We start from the raw sequence: 21,440 nt of genomic DNA, 5'->3' as shown, positions 1-21,440 counted from the left end.
GAGAGCATTATTTTACTACCGCTGTGCCATGACAGAATGTCAGGTTTGCCATGGTAAATAACCAATTTCACTTAATTGATATAAAAAATGCCATTGTCGAGTCTCTGCGCAGTAATCTGGATTCTCCTGCCTCGCAGAGTAATATAGTAGTCTCTCATACCACTGGAGGGCAGCATGTATGCCTGGGCCTTGGACAAAATTTTGACCAAGATGAAGGCCCAAGGATGTGTGTCCGTCAGAAGAAAGCAACACCTGTGAACACGAGGCAATACAGTCAAAGCTATCTTCCTTTAGTTTCACCCTGTTATGCTTACGTGTGTGTGATGAAAGGCTATCCAACAGTGCTATGGTCCCAAGCTAGCTCCAAGACCATCTCCATCACTTTAACACAGGAGACTATTTCATAAGCTTGTGTGAACACATGGAGAAACATGGGTGACATGTCTCCAGACATCAAGACATGTTGTTTTGGACGAGATACAGATCAGTGAGAAATTTGCGTTGTAACTTGAAAGATTCTCGGATATTAGTGGACATGCTCAACTCTTGCAATCAATGTACATTTTTGGAAACACCATTGGAGAAAACTTTCTATTTTGAACGGCACTGCCAGACAAAAGAACAAAATGGTAACATTTTCAAGTCACATCGGAATGTCCCTAACAGGTGTCTCCACTGATGGAGCCACGGCCATGGCTGAGTCACATGGTAAGGTGCTGGCCTGTGTACATGAGCTGCGACAGGGACTTAAAGTGTTTCTCACACTTGAGGGGTCTGATTACACAAAGCTGCTTGCAAGTAATGGGTGATGTGCAGGGCTGGCATACCTGACACACATCAGTTCGTCGGTTGAGCCAAATACATCAGGAGTGTGACAGTGGGATGTGTCAGTTGAGTGCCCCTGAGTAAGGCACCCCCCCCCCTACACACGCGCACACACACACACACACACACACATATATATATATACAGTGCGCCCTCACGCATTCGTATAACACTCGTATAACACTCATATTTCTGGTATATAAATACCTGATAAAATACACACACACAAACACACACAGTGCGCCCTCGGTCTTTGCGGCCAGTGCGTTCCAGGAACCAGACTCGATTGAGGAATCTGCGATTGAGATCGTGATGTATTTATCGTATTATTTACAGTAATTTAAACGTTTAAGAACCCTCCCATACTGATATTACACCACCTTCTATCTGTATTACCTTTTCCCAAACTCCGATAGACTTTTTAAAGGACTTTAATGTCTCACAGAAGTCCGAGACTGACGGAACGAGTGCACCACCGGATGCCGTCAGCCAATAGAATGCGAAAAAAGGTCACTCGTGACCACCTACTAAAAGTCCGAGATGAGGTGAAGCCGTGTGTGTTGATGCGCAAATGCGCAAGGGATTACTGTATGCATGTTCAAAACTTATGTTCAAAACATGTAGTAAAGACTGATTAGATAATTTCCCCATGAGGATAATAAAGTAAATTAACATTGAAATAAGACTTTTTTCAGCATCTGATTGAACTGAACACAGAATGCAAACTCACAATGAAATACTTCTCATAAGCACATAAAATATATGGATTTTATTACTCCTCTGGCAACAACATGTGGAACGTACCAAGCTTGACATTTTCCCACTCACCAAGAAATGGAAAGATGTCAATACTGCTGTATTGTGTGAGATAATAGGATAACATATGAAAACTCTTGAGGAGAAGACGTCTTTGTATTTCTGTTCAGCCTCTACTGAATGCTGTGACTAGGTTATGGATCCAGTTGTTGCAAAGGACTTGACCCAGCAGGAGGATGAGGTACAAACTGAACTAAAACAAAACCATGGTCTAAAGCTAAGCTTTGCTGATCGACCTTTGGACAGTTTTTGGTTGACTGCTGCCAAGGAGTTCCCCATTCCGGCTGTCAAAGCTATTTTAATATTGCCCCCATTTTTATACGGACATACAGTATCTGTGTGAGGTGAGCTTTTCAAGGCTGACTGTCAAATGATAGATTCTAAACAGGCCCAGGTTTCACACTGAGTGAGTATTAATAAATAGAAATACTGTATTGTAATTATACTGTATATATTCTATTAGACTACAATGTGTCATTTTGTAACATTTTTGTTCGGCGAAAGGCTGAAAAACACTGATATAACCATACTCAAACCTTCTTTGGCTTACCGGTCACAGGCATCATCAGCTCCTCTTATTTCCTGTCTTTTTCTTTCAGCTCCATTGTGAATGTTCCTGGTGAGTGGACGCTAAGACGGGAGTTTCTCCGGTTGCAGACAGAAGGCTGTGAAGGGGAGAAAGATGGAGGTCAAGGAGGAGGCGGGGTTCAGCAAAAGCAACAGGTAGATTTCTGGCTACCTGTGCAATCCTACACATTCAGTCATTATAATACTATATGGTTTATTCTAATGATGCTAATAGTACTTGGTTTGGTTTAGTAGTTGGTTTTTAGTCAGTAGTGCTAAATTAGTTAATTTTTGGTAAATCACTTTAATCAATTTGGCGGTTCATGTTTCTCAGTTGTGAGATGCTGCTGTACTTGGTTATACAATTTTTTCTACTTCACTTTGTAAGATATTGGATAAATGATCAGTAAATAAAATAATGCAGATTCTTCTTCTTTTCCGTTTGGCTTTTCCCTACAGGGGTCGCCACAGCAAATCAATAGCATCCATCTAACCCTGTCGTCTGCATCCTCTTCTCTCACACCAGCTACCTCCATGTCCTCTTTCATTACATCCATAAACCTCCTCTTTGGTCTTCCTCTAGGCCTCCTGCCTGGCAGTTCAAAACTCAGCATCCTTCTACCAATATATTCACTATCTCTCCTCTGGACATGTCCAAACCATCTCAGTCTGGCCTCTCTGACTTTATCTCCAAAACCTCTAACATTTGCTGTTCCTCTGATGTACTCATTCCTGATCCTATCCATCCTGGTCACTCCCAGAGAGAACCTCAGCATCTTCATCTGTGCTACCTCCAGCTCTGTCTCCTGTCTTTTCCTCAGTGAAAAAAAAAATGCAGAAAAATAAAAAACAATGCTTAATAATAATAATGATAATAATATGTAAGATAATAATTTGTTATGTAATAATAATAATAATAATAATAATAATGCATGATAATAATAATAATGTAGAAAATAATGCTAATTAATGATTGATAACAATTTGTCAGTGACAGCCGTAAATTCCCCACTTATATATTGGAATAAGCTCACTTGAAAACCTCACACTGACACGTTTTAACGCCACCCACTTACCTGTCAATCACGGTGAATCTGACAGAAGGAATCATGTGAGCAATATGGCATAAGGCATCGGGCAGCAACGCTTTTTGTTGCGGTTACGCCTTTCGTCCACACAACAACACAGATTTCCAGGACGAAAACGCTGGTCAAAGTGAAGATTTTTGAAAACGCCAGTAATGTGTTGTCATGTGGACGCTGTAACTGAAACTTTTTCTATCCGGGGGGGGTCTCCCTGCAACAAAAAACCGCTGTGACGTCAGTGTGTGTGACCCGTGTCTACATGTACACACAGAATGGATGGAGTTAACACCGGTTATTTTCTGACACATAACAGCTCCATGTCAAAGACGCGTTGATAAACATGCTTCACAGTTGGATATTTGTTCGTCTGTTTTTTTATGAGTCATAAACTTTATATAGTTATTTATTCATTCATTCATTCATTCACATTCCTTGCCGCGAGTTTTGGGTCAGCAGGGGAAATATTGTCAAAAAAAAAATCACCGAAGACCTGCCACAGTGGCCAAATACGTTTTGAAATAAAAACCAATTATATGACCAAGCATAATCACTGGCTATACCTCAGCATTACAAAAGCATGATCATTGTTTATACCCCTTCCCTCACTGTACAAGTTTACTCTATTTTAATTTTCGTCATTTCCAAATGATCATTACTGATCCATACTGCCAGTGTGTGTGTGTGTATACTGTATACGTATGCAAGCATTTGGAGTTAAACAAAAGTAATTTCCCTACGGGAATTATTAATAGAGTTATTTATTAGATTTTTTTATTTTTTTATTAACACAAATAGTGTACTGCCATCACTGAAGTATACATGTTTTACATACTTCCTTATTTTGCTGACAGTTTTATTCACAGACTTTCTGCAAAATGCCACACTTGAAACTCATGCCTACTGATATTTTATCATCCAGTAGATGTTGTACTAGAGAAAATGAAGCCTCATGAAGCTTTGAAACTCAGTGAACTGATTGGGATGAAAAGCTTCAATGCTTCATGGGGCTTCATCAACCCATCACTAACTATGAATGGATTTGCAGTTAACACAATTTTAGTGTGTCATAACTGTTCCAACAATTTTCATGTTTTTGAGCAGAGAGTCCAAACAGCAGGAACGACACAGAAAATAGTAAAGATTGCTGAGTGAAACTAGCTGGCTATCACAAACAGTTTGTCTAGCTATGGTTTCTGTTTGGAATCAGACAATAGATGTAGTATTCAAAATGCTCCTCGGGCATCTGACAGGAGTAGTCTTTAAGTAACTACATGCAGTTCTGTTCATGTAGTCAGCTAACAGAACTATCACTTCTCTAAAATTTCTTTTCCACTTGCTCTTTTGACAGGTGCCTTTTCCTTTAATGTTAGTTCCTTTCCCAATCTGACAATTATTTAGCTTTCTTTCTCCAGTTAGCCTGCTAACATTCATCTACTGCTTTGCAATGCCCGCCCAGCGCAATCCATTATTTGCCAACACAAAGTCGTCACGTCACCACGTTGATTTTTGATTATGTTGGGTGCACTTGGTTTATAATACCAATACATTTGTTTTCATATTTGATATGAAGTCTGATATTATTATTTTATTGTGGAATTTCCAAGGGTTCCCGGTAGTTGGTATTGTCTGTAGTAATAATAATAATAATAATAATAATAATAATAATAATAGTAAAGCTAATACTAAAAGATAAAGCAGCACGCAGGTGTTAGTTCATTCATACCATTCATTCAATTTAGCCTTTTACTACACAAAGTATTACCTAAACTCAAATGAAAAACATTACATCTTTTGGATGTAGGATCATTAGCATAAAGTCCAGCGTGAACTTTAATCAAATTTCACACTCAGGAATCAGCCTCATGTCTTTAAAAGGTGTGATGTGACACTTAACAGTTGGAACTGCAGCTCATTTTCTGGACCAGTCGAAGGTTCAATTCACAATTCAGTTTATCTAAGGGAGCGTTAGGTTAAGGGAATATATTTACGCTTTCAATGAAAGATTTCAGAGGGTAACAATCTTACTGCGCCATGACTTGATTTGAACAATAATTGGTGATAATTCATGTTTAATAGAGGATTCTGATTCTGATGTTTAGGCATTACAGCAGCACAGGCAGCAGCTGGCAGAGCAGGAACGATACAAGCAGCAGCTACTGGCAGACAGACAGAAGAGGATCCAGCAGCAACATGAGCAACGGCAAAAGTTAGAAGATGTAAGTACTCTGCATTACCTTGTCGCTCACTCACTGCACAGGTCTGTGCATAGGTAATTACTGCTGGAAAACAAAAAATCTGTTTCTCCAAAAAAGCTGTTCAGTGTCACCTCCAGTTGCTTAGTTGTAACTTTGTCATTCTGAAGGCTCATTTATATTACATTCATGTGAAAAAGAAAACAGAATTGAACGTTTCAAATGGTGTATCTATCAATGACCCAATCGCCTTATGCATCTTTTGCAGTGATACTGATAAATTCACAAGAGAGCTGTGAAAAATGAAAATATGTGACAACAACTAAGGCAAAAGTAGGAGGAAGTTTCAATAATATACAGTACTTACGCAATATAAATTGGCTAAAACAGAGCTAATAATGTGCCAGGCGGTGGTTGGTGAACCTTTGAAATACATTTAGGCTTGAGGAAGAAGTTTTTCACTTTCTCCTTTTGCTTTTTTTGCTTTTTTATTGTTTCTGTACACAGTTGTCTTTTATTTCCTGAACTGTAAAAATGATGTTCCCAACATTTACCGGTGGTATTGCTCCATTTTGTCTGTCTTGCCTGTATCTATACGTAAGTTCTACAAAAATGTACATACATTTGTGAATGAATGTCTTTAACCAGCATAAATGAACCTTGAGCTTTCTCACAGTTTCCTCAACCAGAGAAGCCTTTTTTTTTCTTTTTGATTTTTTTGTATCCAAGCTAGTTTTAACCTCTAGTGTGTGACAGAGAAGAGACAAAGAATGTGAATCAGAGCAAGGCAGAGAAGTTGCATCAAAGCACCGCAACAAGGAGAGTGTTTATTTCATTATACTGTATTATGTAACCCGAGATGAACAGCACTGTTGCCCTATAACAAGGTTCCAAGTTTGGTTCCTTTCTGAGTGGAGTTTGTATGTTCTTCCTGTGTCTGTGTGGGTTCTCTTCAGGTTTTCCAGCTTCCTCCCACATCCAAAAACATGTAGCTTAGCTGGATCACACCAAATTGTCTGTAGGTGTGTTTATTTTTCTTTTGTGTGGCCCCATAAGTTGGAGTCTTGTCCGGGACCCCACTTTTTGTTCATAGCCAGCTGTGATAGGCTCCAGTTATCTGGGACGCAGATAAATGAAAATGGATGGATGGAAGATCATGTGACCACAGAGTAACCTGCCATCATTGGACCCATGTTTCATGTTGGTCTTAAATCTGCAGATTTAAGACAAAAAAAATGAAATATGATATATTGCTTTGACTTAAAAATAGCAAAACAATAACATGGTCACATTCCAAGAATTATAATGTCATAGTTTATATATGGTGTAATTGTTAACCGTTATCTTTGTGTTATCCAGCAGCAAAGACGACAGCTGTCAGACTGTGCCTTTCAGTGGGCGGAGCTTCAGGAGATATGGCTCGGAGAAGAGTCAGATCTCCATGACAATAGAAACTTTGGGGATGACAGAAAGAGGAGGAATGACCGGAGACAGGTAAAGATAAATTCTTGTTTTGCTTTGGTGTTTTTTGTCTGGTAATTATCCTTTTTTAGAATCATCAATCAATCCAAATTCTCTATTCATAAATTTGCCACACATGATCAAAGTCAACAAATGATTTGATAAACAAGCATTTTACAAATGTGCCTGATTACACATCCTCTGTTTGCATATTTCAAAGCCAAGATTACTGATTGTCCAGTTGGAGTCAGTACAATAGGATATTCACACATTCAGTACACACAAACCAGATGAACATTTATTTGGATTTGTGTTTCTGGCTGCCCGACAAATGTAGTCACGATATTCACCAGCTGGTTTTGAGCTGTGTCCATCTGCTGCTGCTGTTTGGTGGTGAGCGGTTAGTGTCTGTTCAGATGGACTTTTTCACAGCTGCTTGCTGCATTTGGAAAACACAGACACTGTTGTTCATAAAATCAAAGCAGTGCACAATGATGACATCACCCATTGTTCAAAATATTTATGCCTGAGTCTGAAATTTTTTCACAGTACTATAATGGACATCCTTTTCAAATATGTTATAAAGGGATCTTTCTGCTCTTGTTCTCCTGGACAGTCGCCTCTAAGGTACAAGAGATTGAAGGAGTCTCGAATGTTTGATTTTTGACAGGTGTACTTGGTGTATTACCAAAGATGTGTGGTTTGTGTCGACACCAAAAAATTGCATGTTAGAAGGAATAACATGTGGTGGCTGGTTGTGTCTGTGATGGTTTGTTGGCGCTGCACTGAGTGAACAATGAACTGTCTTTTCAACCTATGTGCTGGATCTGTTTTATGAGTGACTGTACCCATCAGCACCAGGTGCCTTAAAGCCTTCTGTCCACAAAGGCTGTGAGTTTTTGAGGGTAAACCTGTGAAAGTTATGATTATAAACAGCTTATGGAATAAAAGGTGTAAACATGTAGATCAGCCACAGCCTCATCAAAATTCAAGTACAAATACAGTAATATCTCAAGATACGAGCTGCTTGACAGTTTTTTGAGATACGAGCCATAATTCTGTCCATATTTTTTAATCGACATACAAGCAAAAATCCGATATATAAGCCACGCTTTCTTAATGCCACAGGTAGTTGGCGGATGGAGCCAACATCGGCTGTGACCGCATCTCATTCTCGTTTGCGTTAAGATGTGGCTCGTGTGCAGTGTTCGTTCTAAGCTGCACGCGTGCGCAATTGCGCACTGCTCGCATATTCTAAAGAAGTGAACTGAAGAAGTCTCTGGGATGACAGACGAAACGTCTTCAGTGGATTCATTTAAACAGCTTTGGATAACCTGGATAACTGAGAACCTACGCAGACAAAGAAAGTGGAAGTTAGTACAAAAAAAAAAACCCTCAGGGCTTCAAAATATGTGTTGTATACTCACCTTAGTCATCTTCAAGTAAGCAATTCATATAAAGAGGATGTGTATAAATGATTTATAAAATGAATAATCATGTTACAACACTTTGAAATGATTGTTAATTAGTTGTAAATTAAACTTTTCTAAAAATTTTCTGTTTTGTTTTTCTCCCGTAGTTTCTCATTTGAAATAAAATATCTATAACCTATAAGCGGTTGTGAGTCACCATGTGAGTGTGTCCTCCTATAGTGCTGTCTCTGCTAACTGCAATCATATTAAACTACGACAGAGCTCTGTTCAGATTACTCTTTAGCCATTAATTCTAACACATTTAATTAATCCATCCCACACACCAGTGGCTTTCAGTGGGTGTAGATGAGAACCAAGCAGCGGGTTACAGACTGATTTCTTCCTGCTCAGTGCTGTTAATATCTGTCAGGTTGTATGCCTACTGGTGCAATTATGTGTGAAGCAGACATTTCTATGCACATTATCATCTGATTACATACACACATTACTGTAAGGTAGTTGGTGTGAGAGAAGAGGATGCAGAACACAGGGTTAGATGGAGGCAATTGGTTCACTGTGGCGACCCCTGAAGGGAAAAGCCGAAAGGAAAAGAAGAAGAAGACACACATTACTGTACCTCAGAAGCCATCAGGGTCGAATTTTTTTCTGGATCTGATTATCCTTGAATACCACTGCAGTAAATATGGCGATAGGGTCAGTGGCTTTGTGTTATCATGACTTGTATTTTGAGGCTTTATAAACTTGTAATAAAATGAGAGAGTAAAAGAAGACGATTGACTTTAGTCTCCCTTCGCCACAGTACTTAAACTAGATTTTACCTCTCAAAAGCCAACTCAAATAACAATGCTGATGTGAGATCCATCTCACATCAACCTCATCATCATCACACAAGATTTATAATCTAGCTCTTTTGAATGCGGCCTTCATATCCAAGTCTGATAAACACAACCTAAAGGCACCAGTGCAAATGAGCCTTTAATGAGTAGGTGTTACTGAACATTTGACTGGTATGATAAACAATGGAGAAGATTTTGTAGGTTATAATAAATATTGTGTGCGTGTGTGTGTGTGTGTCTCAAACAGGACCATACAGACAGACTATGGGGTGCTGATGTTTCAGACCCAGTGAGGCCTCAGGATTCATCCGCAGAGCAGGTAACACATGATTACTTTTCATGTTTCATATTTTATTATTCTGTTATGGATCATCACTCAGTTTGTTCCAAAAATGATTAGAACTTTTTTTTTTATAGTTGTCATTGTTCAGTAAACATACAGTTTGGAAGAGTTCAGGATGTCTTTAGGTGTGTTGTTTTTATGTTATCTACCAATGTTTAAAGTTTTTTCTTCCTTTCCTCTCTGTCATGATAATGAACTCAATTTTTACATCCCAAAGCGGTGTGTTAGTTCATTTGTTTGTCTGTTTGTTCGTATATCCACCAAATATCTTCACAATTGCTGCAGATAGAAAGATGAAACGAAAAGCAGATTACTTGGGAGGCAAAAGGGGTTAAAAATGAAATGATGACCTTGACCTGGAGAAAACTAGTTCAAGGTCCAATTTCAACTTTTGTACACTCAGAAACCGGATAAGATAGAAAGACAAGGGAGAAGGCCAGTGTGAGTAGGACCATAGATCAAAGCTAGTGCCTTTATCTACCTATGCACTAGCTTTGATCTATGGTCAAAGCTAGTGCATAGCTTTGACCTACCCTGAAAGGTCAAAGCTATAAAACTTATTATAAAACTTATATTATTATATAGATAGATAGATAGATAGATAGATAGATAGATACATACATACATACATACATACATACATACATACATACATACATACATACATACATACATACATACATACTTTAATAATCCCGGAGGAAATTGCATTATGTTATTATTATAAAAATTTTGGCAGAGAGCAAAAAGGAGAAACGAGGCTTCTGACTTCCTTCACAGTCATTCAGTCACCTCTGAGTTTTTAACTCCAGAGGTCTGATAACAGGGGTGAGAAAAGTTGGTCGTTTTCCTGTTTGACAGAAATGTGAAGGTTTTTAATTCTGTTTGTATGAGATGACTCAACTGAGGACTCAGCAGTGACTCACTCCACTATAGCGGGAGTGTCAGATCTTGACAAGCTTTTAAGCCAATGCTTATCACCGCATGCCGTCACTGTTGTTTTAAAGAATCACTCTCTTTCGCTCTCCTTTTGTCTCTGCTGATCCCAGCATGCTTTCTCCCTCTCTTACTTGTTTCCTCCCATTGTCCCTCCCTCCGTTATTCGCAGTGTGTGACCTTTTTCATTTCTCGCCTTTTTTTCGACTTGTCTCTCCTATTTTTCTTCAGTTGTCAGGCTATTCTCACTAGGGGGTTTCAAGCAAACAGATTCACCTAAGATTTCACTTCTGTTTTTATTGTCGCTTTCTCTTCTTATAACACAGTCCCTCTTCTCTTTGTTCTTCTCTTCTAAGTGATCTGCAGTCATGCTGTTTTCCTTCTTTGGTGAAACTGCTGGAGTTGCTCTTAGTCTGTGCTTAAAATTATAGAGATGAGTGAGGAATCTTGAGTCAGCCATTCCATTTGACTCTTAGACTGCACAAGTTCATCTACGAATATGTTTTATCAAACCATTAAGATTAAACCATCAAGAAGTTTTTGTTTTGCTGTGCTAATTTTGCTGTGTCTACTAAAATAACTGATAGATTTTTCTTGTAACACACTTCTACATTTTTTTCCCCATCTACTTATTTTGATAGTTCAATCAACACAATCTCACCTTAATAATAAAAAAGTCATCAAAGGTTTTTGCATAACTTAAAAGATGTGACAGTGGAGGTGCAGCAGATTTGTTTAATTCCCTTGAAAGAATTCATTGCAGCTCCAGTGATAGCGGCACACATGATTTCTTGGGAATATGGAGTATTCTGACTATGTATCCTGTCATTTCTAGTAGCTTTAAATCTGTGGTTGTTTACCCTCTGGAGCGACAATCAAATAAATCTCATCTCGTCTGATTGGAATGTGATCACAATGTTCACATCTTGGGTGGAATGAACGATGATACAACAATTCTCCCTTTTCTCCTAGTGTTTGACAAATTACTTGGTATATTGTCACCGGATTCAAAGTGATAGATTCCTCCTGGATTACTAAAAGTGTGTGTTTATACAAAGTAGAGGCCTGGAATCATAATATTTTGCATCATATAAGACAAAGTGTCATAGATTCATAGTTACTTTTTTTGTTTTTTTTAATGTGGCTAGCCACAGCTCAGCTGACACCCAATACCAGCTGCATAACTTTTTCTTTTGGCTGCTAGAGCGTCGTCCATGTGTTGATTTGTACAATCTTAAAATAATTATTTGACACTGGCAGAAATGCATGGTGATGATGACAGTTGGTTCTGTTTCACATGTAGATTGTAAGTCTTTATTTGTGCATCTACTTATTTCTTCTTCAGAAAGTTGTCAGCTCAGACTCTCAACCCTGTAATCATTTGACCAAGTTTTACTGCCAGCATGGCACTGATTCTGTTTCATAAATGCCATAGCTATTGCCTGTTTTAAACCAAATAAGTGAATCCAACCAGCTTTTGTCTGAAGTGCTCTCTAAATGTTTGTCTCGTGGAGCTTTATGATCCATGTATGCTTTAAGAGGTGTTGTTGCTCATCCTGTCAGTTTCTACAGAACCTGGGAGTGTCTCTTTTGTAGCATATGTTCTTGATTTAATTGAAGTGTAAAGTGTTGATCAGTCAGTAAGTATTTATCATTCCAACAGTATGACTCACTGTAAACTCAATCCCACAATGACTTACTCTTCATGATTTACATCAGCAGTGATCATTTCCTTCTGAGCCAAATTTTAATCGTCAAATTTTTAGGACTTCTTTGATGTAAAAATGACAATGGAAATGTGTTGTTTGAGTCTTGCAATTTTATTAAAAATGAAATAAGATCCAACTAAGATGATCGAACTATCCTTGGTAATAGATGTTGAAATCAGATTATAATGACAATTTTTCACTGCTTTCCAAGAGACTCTACATGTATATTGTATCAAATAGACACTCCCAGGTTCCTCCAGTTTCTATTTGTGCTTTTCATGTTTGCTGCATAGAGACCTGTGGCTTCAAAGCAGCTCCTGCAGCACAAGGCTCGGCTTGCCCAACCGCAGCCACAGGCCAAGCCCCAGCCTCTGACCCAGCATCAGCAGCCATCAGCGAGTAGGAGATCCCACCGCACCCTGCCGAAGGACCAGACACAGCTCCTGTCTCTGCAGCATGACCACAGACACAGGGAGAGAGAGAGGGAGAGAGAGAGGCAGACACAAAGAGAAAAGTCAGTGGCAGCTGCCCAGAGGCTAACATCTAATGGTGGGAACACAGCAGCTGCTGCTGCTGCTGCTGCTGCTGTTGCTGCTGCTGCTGCTGCTGGTGCTTCTGTTTCCTCGTTCAGCCAACCTGCAAATAGCCGGAACTCTGTGGTAAAATCCTGCCCTCCACAGCTGTCCTTTATCACCTCTACATCCCTCATTTGTCTGCCCATCCTGCTCAGTTTCTTGTATTAAATGTAATGCAAAGTGAAGACTCTCTCCACTTTCACCTGTCTGTCTCATTTTCAGGCTTCTTCTCATCCTTATCACAGTTTAAAAACCTTATTTCTCCTCTCTGATTACAAAGTTTGACAGAAAGCAAGAAAACTGTTAGATGGAAAATCGTTTAAAGTAGGTTTGAAAATGAGGCATTTTCTTCATAACATGGTTCATACCAAAAGGAACTCTAAACAGAAACAGAAGAAAGGTAACAATTCAGTAAGAAGCATTTTCAAGAAGCCAAGACACTGTGGTAAAAAAAATTACATTTATTTATTCTTTCATTCCTTTTTCCCCCTAATTGTTTATTTAAAGAGTCAATGTAAACAAATGTGTATGCATCATATGAGACAAAGTGAACACATAACAAGTTGCACATTAATTAGACACACACTTTCAATCACACACATTGATGCATGTTTTCTGTTATAGATGGACGTCCAGGAATCTAACTTAAGGAGGCTTCTTTTGGCTACTGGACTGCCCAGTCAGGTGCATCCTAGGCTGGGCTCTGGGAGCAGCTCCAGTCCCTGTACCCCAGCCATGCAGAGAGCTCACCTCAACGAGGTACAACACAATTCATCCCATGCACTATGTGTACATGTGATGTACTGTGTGTACATCACATGTACTGAAGGGAAAAGCCGAAAGGAGAAGAAGAAGAGTCTTTCTTCACCCTCACCATGTGTGAATCCTTTGTTTTGCCAGAATGCCAATCTGCTTGCGAGTCGTGATGCTCCTCACAGCAGCTCTATGTCAAATATGGCCGTCTCCCCCTTGTCTCCATTTTGCTTCATGTCCTCAACTGATGATGTCTTCTGGGATGCTGCTGAGACACCACCCAAGGTGGGCAACCAGTGTTCTGTTGGCTGCTAGAGGATTTTACATCAACTTAAATTGTCGTAATTTCAAGATAAAGGTGATAGGTATTCCACAGCTCTCTTCCTGCTCTGATGTTGTTCTGCAACTGTCATGTGACCCAAGAGATGAGAGGTCAAATAGTCAGTCAGCCATCTTCAGATTACCACCGCTATGTCCGCCGCAGCGGGTCACGGGGAGCTGGAGCTTATCTTGGCGGCATAGGGCGTGAGGCAGGGGACACTCCGGGCACGATGCCAGTGCACCGCGGAGGTCAAATAGTCACCAGGTGGAAAATAGAAGTGAGAATATAAGAATAACATGACACCAAATGGAACCTCAATTTTAAATGACCTTGCAATTAGGGCATCTGAGGGACCTTGTTTATCCATCAGTACCTAACAGAGTGATCTTCCCACGCTTCATCAAAAAGCAGTGGATTAATTCAGTGTGAGTTCCCACATGCTAAGAAGGAACCCTCAATATTGTTCTCGCAAACATAGTTTGAGGGAACAATATCGAAATGTAAAGAAATAATGAAGCTATTTCTTATTAAATCCTCAGTAAAAATAATATCCCCGCAAGTTCTTAAAGACCTCATTGTGCTCTGTTCTATTTCTTGTTCATAAAGTTTTCTTTAGTTGCAAAAGCTGAAAAGTTGAATATTTGCTTGGCTGAACACGTCATTGAAAGGCATCCTTCTCATACTTATGAAAAGTGAAAACAAAGAACACTGCCACCAAGAACATCAGGAGACTGAGATATTCACACACTCTGTTCCTATCAACTCTATTAAACGGAGCCCTGTACTTCCCTCACTTGTATACATTACAGGTCCCGGAACGCACTACCTCGAAGTTGTACTGTCGAGAGCTGGCGCTGGTACACAAGCGGGCAGCCTCAAGGTAAACCTTTATTACACTGTCTGCACAATAAACATACACACAACAAAGGGAGATGTTGTATTTACAATGGCTGGCTTTTATTTTGTTAGCCTATAAAAAATGGCGTCCGATCAGACGAACATTAGAAGTTATCAATTTGTCCTTCAAAAGATCAATGAAAATTTTTGATTGATGATGAATTCAAGAACTCTCCAGATTTTGCAACCCAGTTTGGCCCCTTTAAGCTAATTGTTTTGGTTTTACAGCATTGTGTCCGTCCAGAAGCAAGTAAGCAAAGATTCACATTTTGCTTTCACTAAATTTCAATGCATATTTAATATAAATAGGTATTTCTGGTATCTGCGTGAAGTGTTGTAGAGACTGTTCACCTAATAATAACACTGGTTCTGGGTGAGCTCAGTCTGTCAGTTCACACCCAACAAGATCATACATCCACATGTGTTTTAAGTGACCACTTATGGTTAGCTGTCACCTCCCCACTCCATAATTAAATAAGCCTCTCCCTCATACAAACAGTGTTTGTCTTCTTTCTTTGTAAATTCTGACACGTTTATCTCCAGTAATATGTAGACACACTCTTGAGTAACTGTGCTAAGAGAACAGCAGTTAATATAGAGATATTCTTCTATGTAGAGTAGGAGTAGAGTGCTGTTTATTGTAGGGTTTATATCCCTCTGTAATTCAGCACACTGACATGCAGTGTTTGAACAATCGGTCACAGACGGATCAGATTAGTTTAGCTTGGATGATAATTTTCAATTAGATGAAACTAATGATGAGGAAATGGGGTTATTGCAGGGGCAACATGAAGGATAGACTTTTGATTAGAACTTAAAGAATCTTATAATGTTGGTCTGTGTGTCTTTTTCTCCATCTAGTGGTGATCCAGCATCTGTTGCAGATAAGGGTGGACGATCTGTGTTTCGTGGAGTCTCCCCCATCAGGAGCAATGATCTCGGTTTGTCACCTTAATTTGTCCTCTCCCCACGCTGAGTAACTTGCTGATTCATGATGCATGGCCCTAAAAGTCAAGCCTGAAAATCAGTGGTTGCTGAACTCTGCACAAAGAGGCAGACTGGATTTCATGCAGATGTGGCCCCATTTGAACTCATGCTGTGTGTGTGTGGTCATGACACAGATACAAAGTAAGCCAGAACACACGGTATACACCCCACACCCGAGACAGTGTCCACAGATACACACCAGATACATGCTGCCACATCAGACTCAACACACATTCTGAAATAGCCACGCTCAACACTTGTGTTGAGAGAGGAAGAAATCAATTTTCAAGCATTGCTTCGTGTCATCTCTGCGCAACAACGAAGAAGATGCTATGTAAACAGAAAAAAATAGAGGAAGAGAAGTATTTTAGACTCCCTTTGTGTGTAATTTAGAGGAAACAACTTGTAATGCCTCCCACTCAGTTCGACTGCTGTCCTCGACCTTTGTGAGGAGCATCAGATTCTCCGGGAGACTCACACAGCTTCAGTGAAACATACAGCCTTTTATCTGCTCATGATGCTACTGAAAAAAGCAGCTTCTGAATAGTGTTCTTGTTTGCAAGTGTGTATGTAGCATTCATATAGAGTTACAACATCACGTCTTAGTTTAATACCACAAAAACTATCATTGGTCTTTGTTGTCAGACAAGGCATTGATAGACTGTTTATAAAAATCCAGACTGTATATCCTTTGGTTTGTATAACCAGAGTTGTTGCTTTCATCTGACTTCTCACACTGTAAAGGTTAAAAAAAAATTGGTATGCAGTGGAACAAAAGAGTTTTGAACCCAGTTTAAAGGCAGCAACAGATTGTCATGCCAGAAACTGACCGTCTTTTGTGCAGCTTGTGGCAGAAAAATACTAGATATTTTCTTGAGAAGTTGGCTGAGAAAAAATTCTGTGTTAATAACCTCATGACCTCATCTTGGCTTCCTCCAAAACTTTAGAAAGCTCCCTTATCTTTGATGACATATGTGATTTTTCTTCTACTCTACTTACAATATTTACACCCATTTTATGTCGATATTTCTTATTACATTATTAGTTGTGTTTTTCTAGGGTTTTTTTGTCAGTTTTAGTTTGTTACATCTGTGCTTTGTGTGGGCTTTGCGAGCCTGGCTTGGCTGATAGGTGAGCCGCTCAGTTGCCATCATGGCTTCCGGTAAAATAGGTGATATTGGTAAGGTGACAGGTAAACTAGGGGAGACAAGGGAGGTAACAGGTAAACTAGGTGAGACTAGCAATTTTGCAGGTAAACTAGGTGAGAGCAGAGAGTTAGGTAAAATGACATGTAGCTTACATACAGGGTGTGGTGCTTCTGAAGCCATAGATATAGATAACCATGTGTGCAGATGTTCTCCTGCTCCTGCAAAGCTGCATAGTGAGCTGAAAAACATCTTGAACTCAGCCAAGCATCTCATTTGAAACAGCTACATCAGAACTCACTGATCAAGCAATTTCCAGACTGAAAAAACAGATGATCACAATAAGAAAACAATTCAGTTTTTAATGATGATGACACTGACAATTTTATTTATTTTAAGGTCCTTGCATTTAACCTCTCCCTCATTATGGATTCTTTTAGAGTGGGGACTTTAAAAGTAAATGGAGCCAGAGAAGAAAAGATAAAGAAGCTGGTGTTTAACACAGCAAAGAGGAAATAAACTGATGTCATAAAGGGGAGGTATCTCTTATCCTAGGCAGAGTTTGAGCACCACAACAGGGTGTTTATGAATATTTATGGTCCAACAAATAGTACAGAGCGGAAGAGCTTCTAGAAAACGTCTACTCTAAACTAGACTGAACTTTTGTAGCTCAGAGGATTTTTTTATTCTTGGGTGGGGACTTTAACTGTACTGAGTGTGAGTTTTCAGACCGCAATCAGGCAGAGCCTCACCCAGCTTCGCAACACACTCTGAAACAGCTGATCTGTTTTCATCTGGCCTGGTGGATGTGTAGAGGAGGATTCATACGGACCACAGACAGCAAAGGTGAACTGGACCAAGAGTGAGGCCCTTGCTGTCAGTGGATGGTGTGAATGTCCCCCAGTGCCTATGTTGGAGGACTGATGATCTGAATTGTCTTGGTGTCTTCCGCGGTAATGGGGCAACGGTCAGGAGGAACCGGGATGGTGTCATTGAGAAAATCAAGGGAAAACTTTGAAAATGGAAATGGCTGCTCCCTCAAATGTCTTCTAGTGGTAGTGTTCTTGTCAGAAACAACCTTGCAGCCACACTGCTCTGGCACCACTTAGCCAGCATGGACACCCATCAGGTTTTTTAGCCGAGATCCAAACAAAGTTTATTACCTTTTACTAGGATGGCTTGTATTCGGTGCCTTAGGGGGTGTTGACTTTAACAAAAGAAGAGAAGGTACTGGGCTTCATTCACTTGACAGCAGAAGTGCCACGTTTAGATTACAGTTGAGATTTAAAATTTCTAAACTTAATTTTATCAAGGTGTGTTTTTTTAAAAATCTTTTTAAATGCAGTTCTGGAAAAATCTGAAACTCTTTGTTTAAGTTGTTGAAGAAACCACTTATTCATGGAGCCACACCTGTGCCAAACTAAGACTGTAAGTCTCGATAAGATGGTAGACAATGCAGAGCCGACATTGCAGGATGCCCAGACTGTGGAATCACTGCTGAACATCTATGTCTAGCAGGTTAGCTCAAAAGGTGTTAGAACTTTGGAGACAAAGACTCTCTGGGGAATGAGGTCCTTCCACAAATGAAGGAGTTTAAATATCTTGGGGTCCTGTTCATGAGTGAGGGAACAATGGAGCGGGAGATTGGACGGAGAATTGGGGCATCATCAGCGGTGTTGCACTCTTTTTATCACACAGTTGTCACAAAGAGGGAGCTTAGCCGAGAGGCAAAGCTCTCCATCTGCCATTCAATCTTCGTTCCTACCCTCACCTATGGTCATGAGCGATGGGTCATGACCGAAAGAACGAGATCGCGGATACATGCGGCTGAAATGGGCTTTCTCAGGTGGATAGCTGGCGTCTCCCTTAGCGATAGGGTGAGAAACACTGCTGTTCGCGAGGGGCTCAGAGTAGAGCCGCTGCTCCTTCACATGGAAAGGAGTCAGTTGAGGTGGTTTGGGCATCTGGTGCGGATGCCTCCGGGGCGCCTCCCTAGAGAGGTGTTTCTGGCATGTGCAGCTGGGAGGAGATGCCAGGGCAGACCCAGGACCAGGTGGAGGGATTACATCTCAACACTGGCCTGGGAACGCCTTGGGATCCTCCAGTCAGTGGTGGATTTGGCCGGGGAAAGGGAAGTTTGGGGCTTCTTGTTGAAGCTGCTGCCCCCGCAACCCGATTCCGGATAAGCGGTGGAAGATGGATGGATGGACTCTCTGGGAGAGAAAGAAGCATCCTTATGGATTACAGTAAAGGGACTGAACCTGATCAAAAAGATCATTTCCCGGAAGTTAACATCAGTCCCCAGGTTAGAGGGCTGTTAAGAAAGAAAGGGAAGAAAGAAAGTCCACTTTATTGATCCCCTATCTTTACACTCGTACATGCATATGTCAGACCATATATACAATGTTGTGTACAGGCCCCTGAACAAACAAACACACTAGGGGCCTGTAAGCATGCAATTAGTACAACAACCATTAATACATGGGGAGGCAGAGTGAAGGGTCACGACTTCAGGGAGCGCCCCAAATGAGCAGCTTGTAAGGGGGTCAGTGCCTTGCTCAAGAGCGCCTCAGCAGTGGCCAGGAGGGGAGCTGACACCTCCCACTGTCAGCTCACACTCCGAGGGTGTCTGTCGGTAGCGGGAATCGAACCGCCGATGTCTTTTCTTAAGACGTCTGCTCAACCACTGAGCCACTGCCGCCCCTTTTCTCAAAAACTTTCAGACACTCAGCCTCACACATCCAACAAGAAAAAACCCTACAAAATCTGTGAAAAACAAATCAACAGGAAAGGATAGAGAGCCCACTGCCTGGACCAGCAAGCTGCAAGGAAATGGACCGGACCCACAGTGTAGAGTTTTGTACAGTCTCCCATGTAGGATTCTACATAGTGCCATGCATAATAGCCACGCTTATTTGCAAGTGCTAATGGGGGATCCATAATAAAGTAAAGTAAAGTGCCATCGTCTCAAGTGCTTTTATCTCTATTTGTTACCCTGCTGTGTCAAATCAGTGTCCTTTCTGTCTCCTTTGTGAGACAGTTTTTCATGTTTTTAGTGAGTGTAAGCGACTTGCAGTATTAATGGTTCAGAATCAGATTTATAAATTCATTCTGGTAGAGCTAAACTACAAAATATGTAAACAGACAGAAGAAACTTGAAGGAAGCAGGTCAAGAAGAAGCTTCTGCAAAGTCAGATGTTGACTGAAAGTAGAATTCTGTTTTTACAAAATGACAAAATATTCAGACCAGTGGTTCTTAACCTTGTTGGAGGTACCGAACCCTGCCGGTTTCATATGTTCACTCACCGAACCCTTCTTTTGTAAAAAAAAAACAAAAAAACAAAAAACTTTTTTTTTTCAAATTTAAGACATAAGTATATGTTTTACTGGTGTATTTAATGAATTGTGCATTAATGTCACCTTCTTCAAAGAACAGAACCAAGACAGTACATGAACTCACATGAAATTACCTTCCTGCAAATCAGTGTGACTTCTGCTGTTGTTATTGAGAGACCAGTTCAGATATGCGTGGCTTCACCTTGGCAAGTGCCACTCTTATGTCATTTTCACATTAAAGTCTGTTTCTTTTATTTTCCATGCAGCTTAAGGAAGTGTTCCTTTTTTTTTTTACCAGTGTGAGACTAGAGTTGTTCAACTTGACATTACAAATCACGCAGAACGCTGACTCCCATCACGTTCCGTTATATAGTACATGTAAATTCATGTTGCACATATTTGTCCGACCACTTTCTTTTTTTGCTCAACATAGTTACTATCAATTAAAATTTTAAGAAAGCAATCAGGTAATGTACCATCACAACAGGCATAAATCGACTACCGAGTGCGCAAAATCCGCTGTAGCACAGGTAGGCTAATCGATGTAGCGTCATGTGATCACCTGCAGCCAGTGATGGCTAAGGGGGGCGTGTCATCACGAATTGACACGATGTGTCAAACGTACACAGTGATTCGTGTATGTTCGGTAACATACATCTGCCTCCGGCAAACCCCTAGGATTCGATCGAACCCAGGTTAAGAACCACTGATTTACACAATTTCAGAAACATCTGGTGTCACAACAATATCCTTTGCATTAAAGTTGAAGATCAACTTGAATTTCAAAATTTCCTCTTCTTCCATCAACTGCATAAGATGTTACTCATATATTGAGTTCAATTTCAAAGTTCGCTTTTTCTTATGTGTTTTCTTATTATATGTATATGTACAATAATGGTAATGTTAAGTAATGTGGTCAACAAATTAAGGATTTGAGGTCTTGCCTCTCATGCTCCATCAGAGTTCTGTAATCATAATTTGTGTCTGAAGCTGACCAGCCCAGTGAAAATCAATGTGCAGGCAAGCAAGTTAATCAATTTCATCCAGCTAATGATGTTTCACTGCATAACAGCTGCTTACTTAATTGTATCATTGTGTTTGTGTGTATTGAAGGTTACTTTAAGCTGGAGAGTCCTCTCCTGCAGCATCACAGGAAGATGCAAGAAAATATAACCAGTGGAAACTCACAAGTAAACACCTGACACACTCATACCTATGACCA

General features: G+C 40.2%; 1 protein-coding gene across 6 annotated transcripts in view; it reads left to right on the top strand.

The window, feature by feature from the left end:
* Positions 1-21,440, top strand: part of si:zfos-2326c3.2 (mitogen-activated protein kinase kinase kinase kinase 4) — a 62,133-nt gene that overhangs the window by 26,494 nt on the left and 14,199 nt on the right. For 2 of the 6 annotated variants that reach the window (XM_068326057.1, XM_068326056.1), the window contains exons 12-21: positions 2,241-2,364; positions 5,393-5,509; positions 6,845-6,979; positions 9,463-9,534; positions 12,497-12,862; positions 13,403-13,537; positions 13,679-13,816; positions 14,663-14,733; positions 15,612-15,691; positions 21,332-21,408. In XM_068326057.1, the coding sequence (XP_068182158.1) occupies positions 2,241-2,364; positions 5,393-5,509; positions 6,845-6,979; positions 9,463-9,534; positions 12,497-12,862; positions 13,403-13,537; positions 13,679-13,816; positions 14,663-14,733; positions 15,612-15,691; positions 21,332-21,408 (1,315 nt within the window). Of the gene's footprint in view, positions 1-2,240; positions 2,365-2,667; positions 3,614-5,392; positions 5,510-6,844; positions 6,980-8,074; positions 8,351-9,462; positions 9,535-12,496; positions 12,863-13,402; positions 13,538-13,678; positions 13,817-14,662; positions 14,734-15,611; positions 15,692-21,331; positions 21,409-21,440 lie in introns of those variants that run through there. The other 4 variants (XM_068326058.1, XM_068326059.1, XM_068326062.1 and 1 more) reach the window with 4 other exon arrangements.

This window comes from Antennarius striatus, chromosome 10 (assembly GCF_040054535.1).
Source record: "Antennarius striatus isolate MH-2024 chromosome 10, ASM4005453v1, whole genome shotgun sequence".
Classification (NCBI taxonomy): Eukaryota; Metazoa; Chordata; class Actinopteri; order Lophiiformes; family Antennariidae; genus Antennarius; species Antennarius striatus.
Note: the sequence above shows the minus strand (reverse complement) of the source record. Positions and strands in the feature narration are given on the sequence as shown.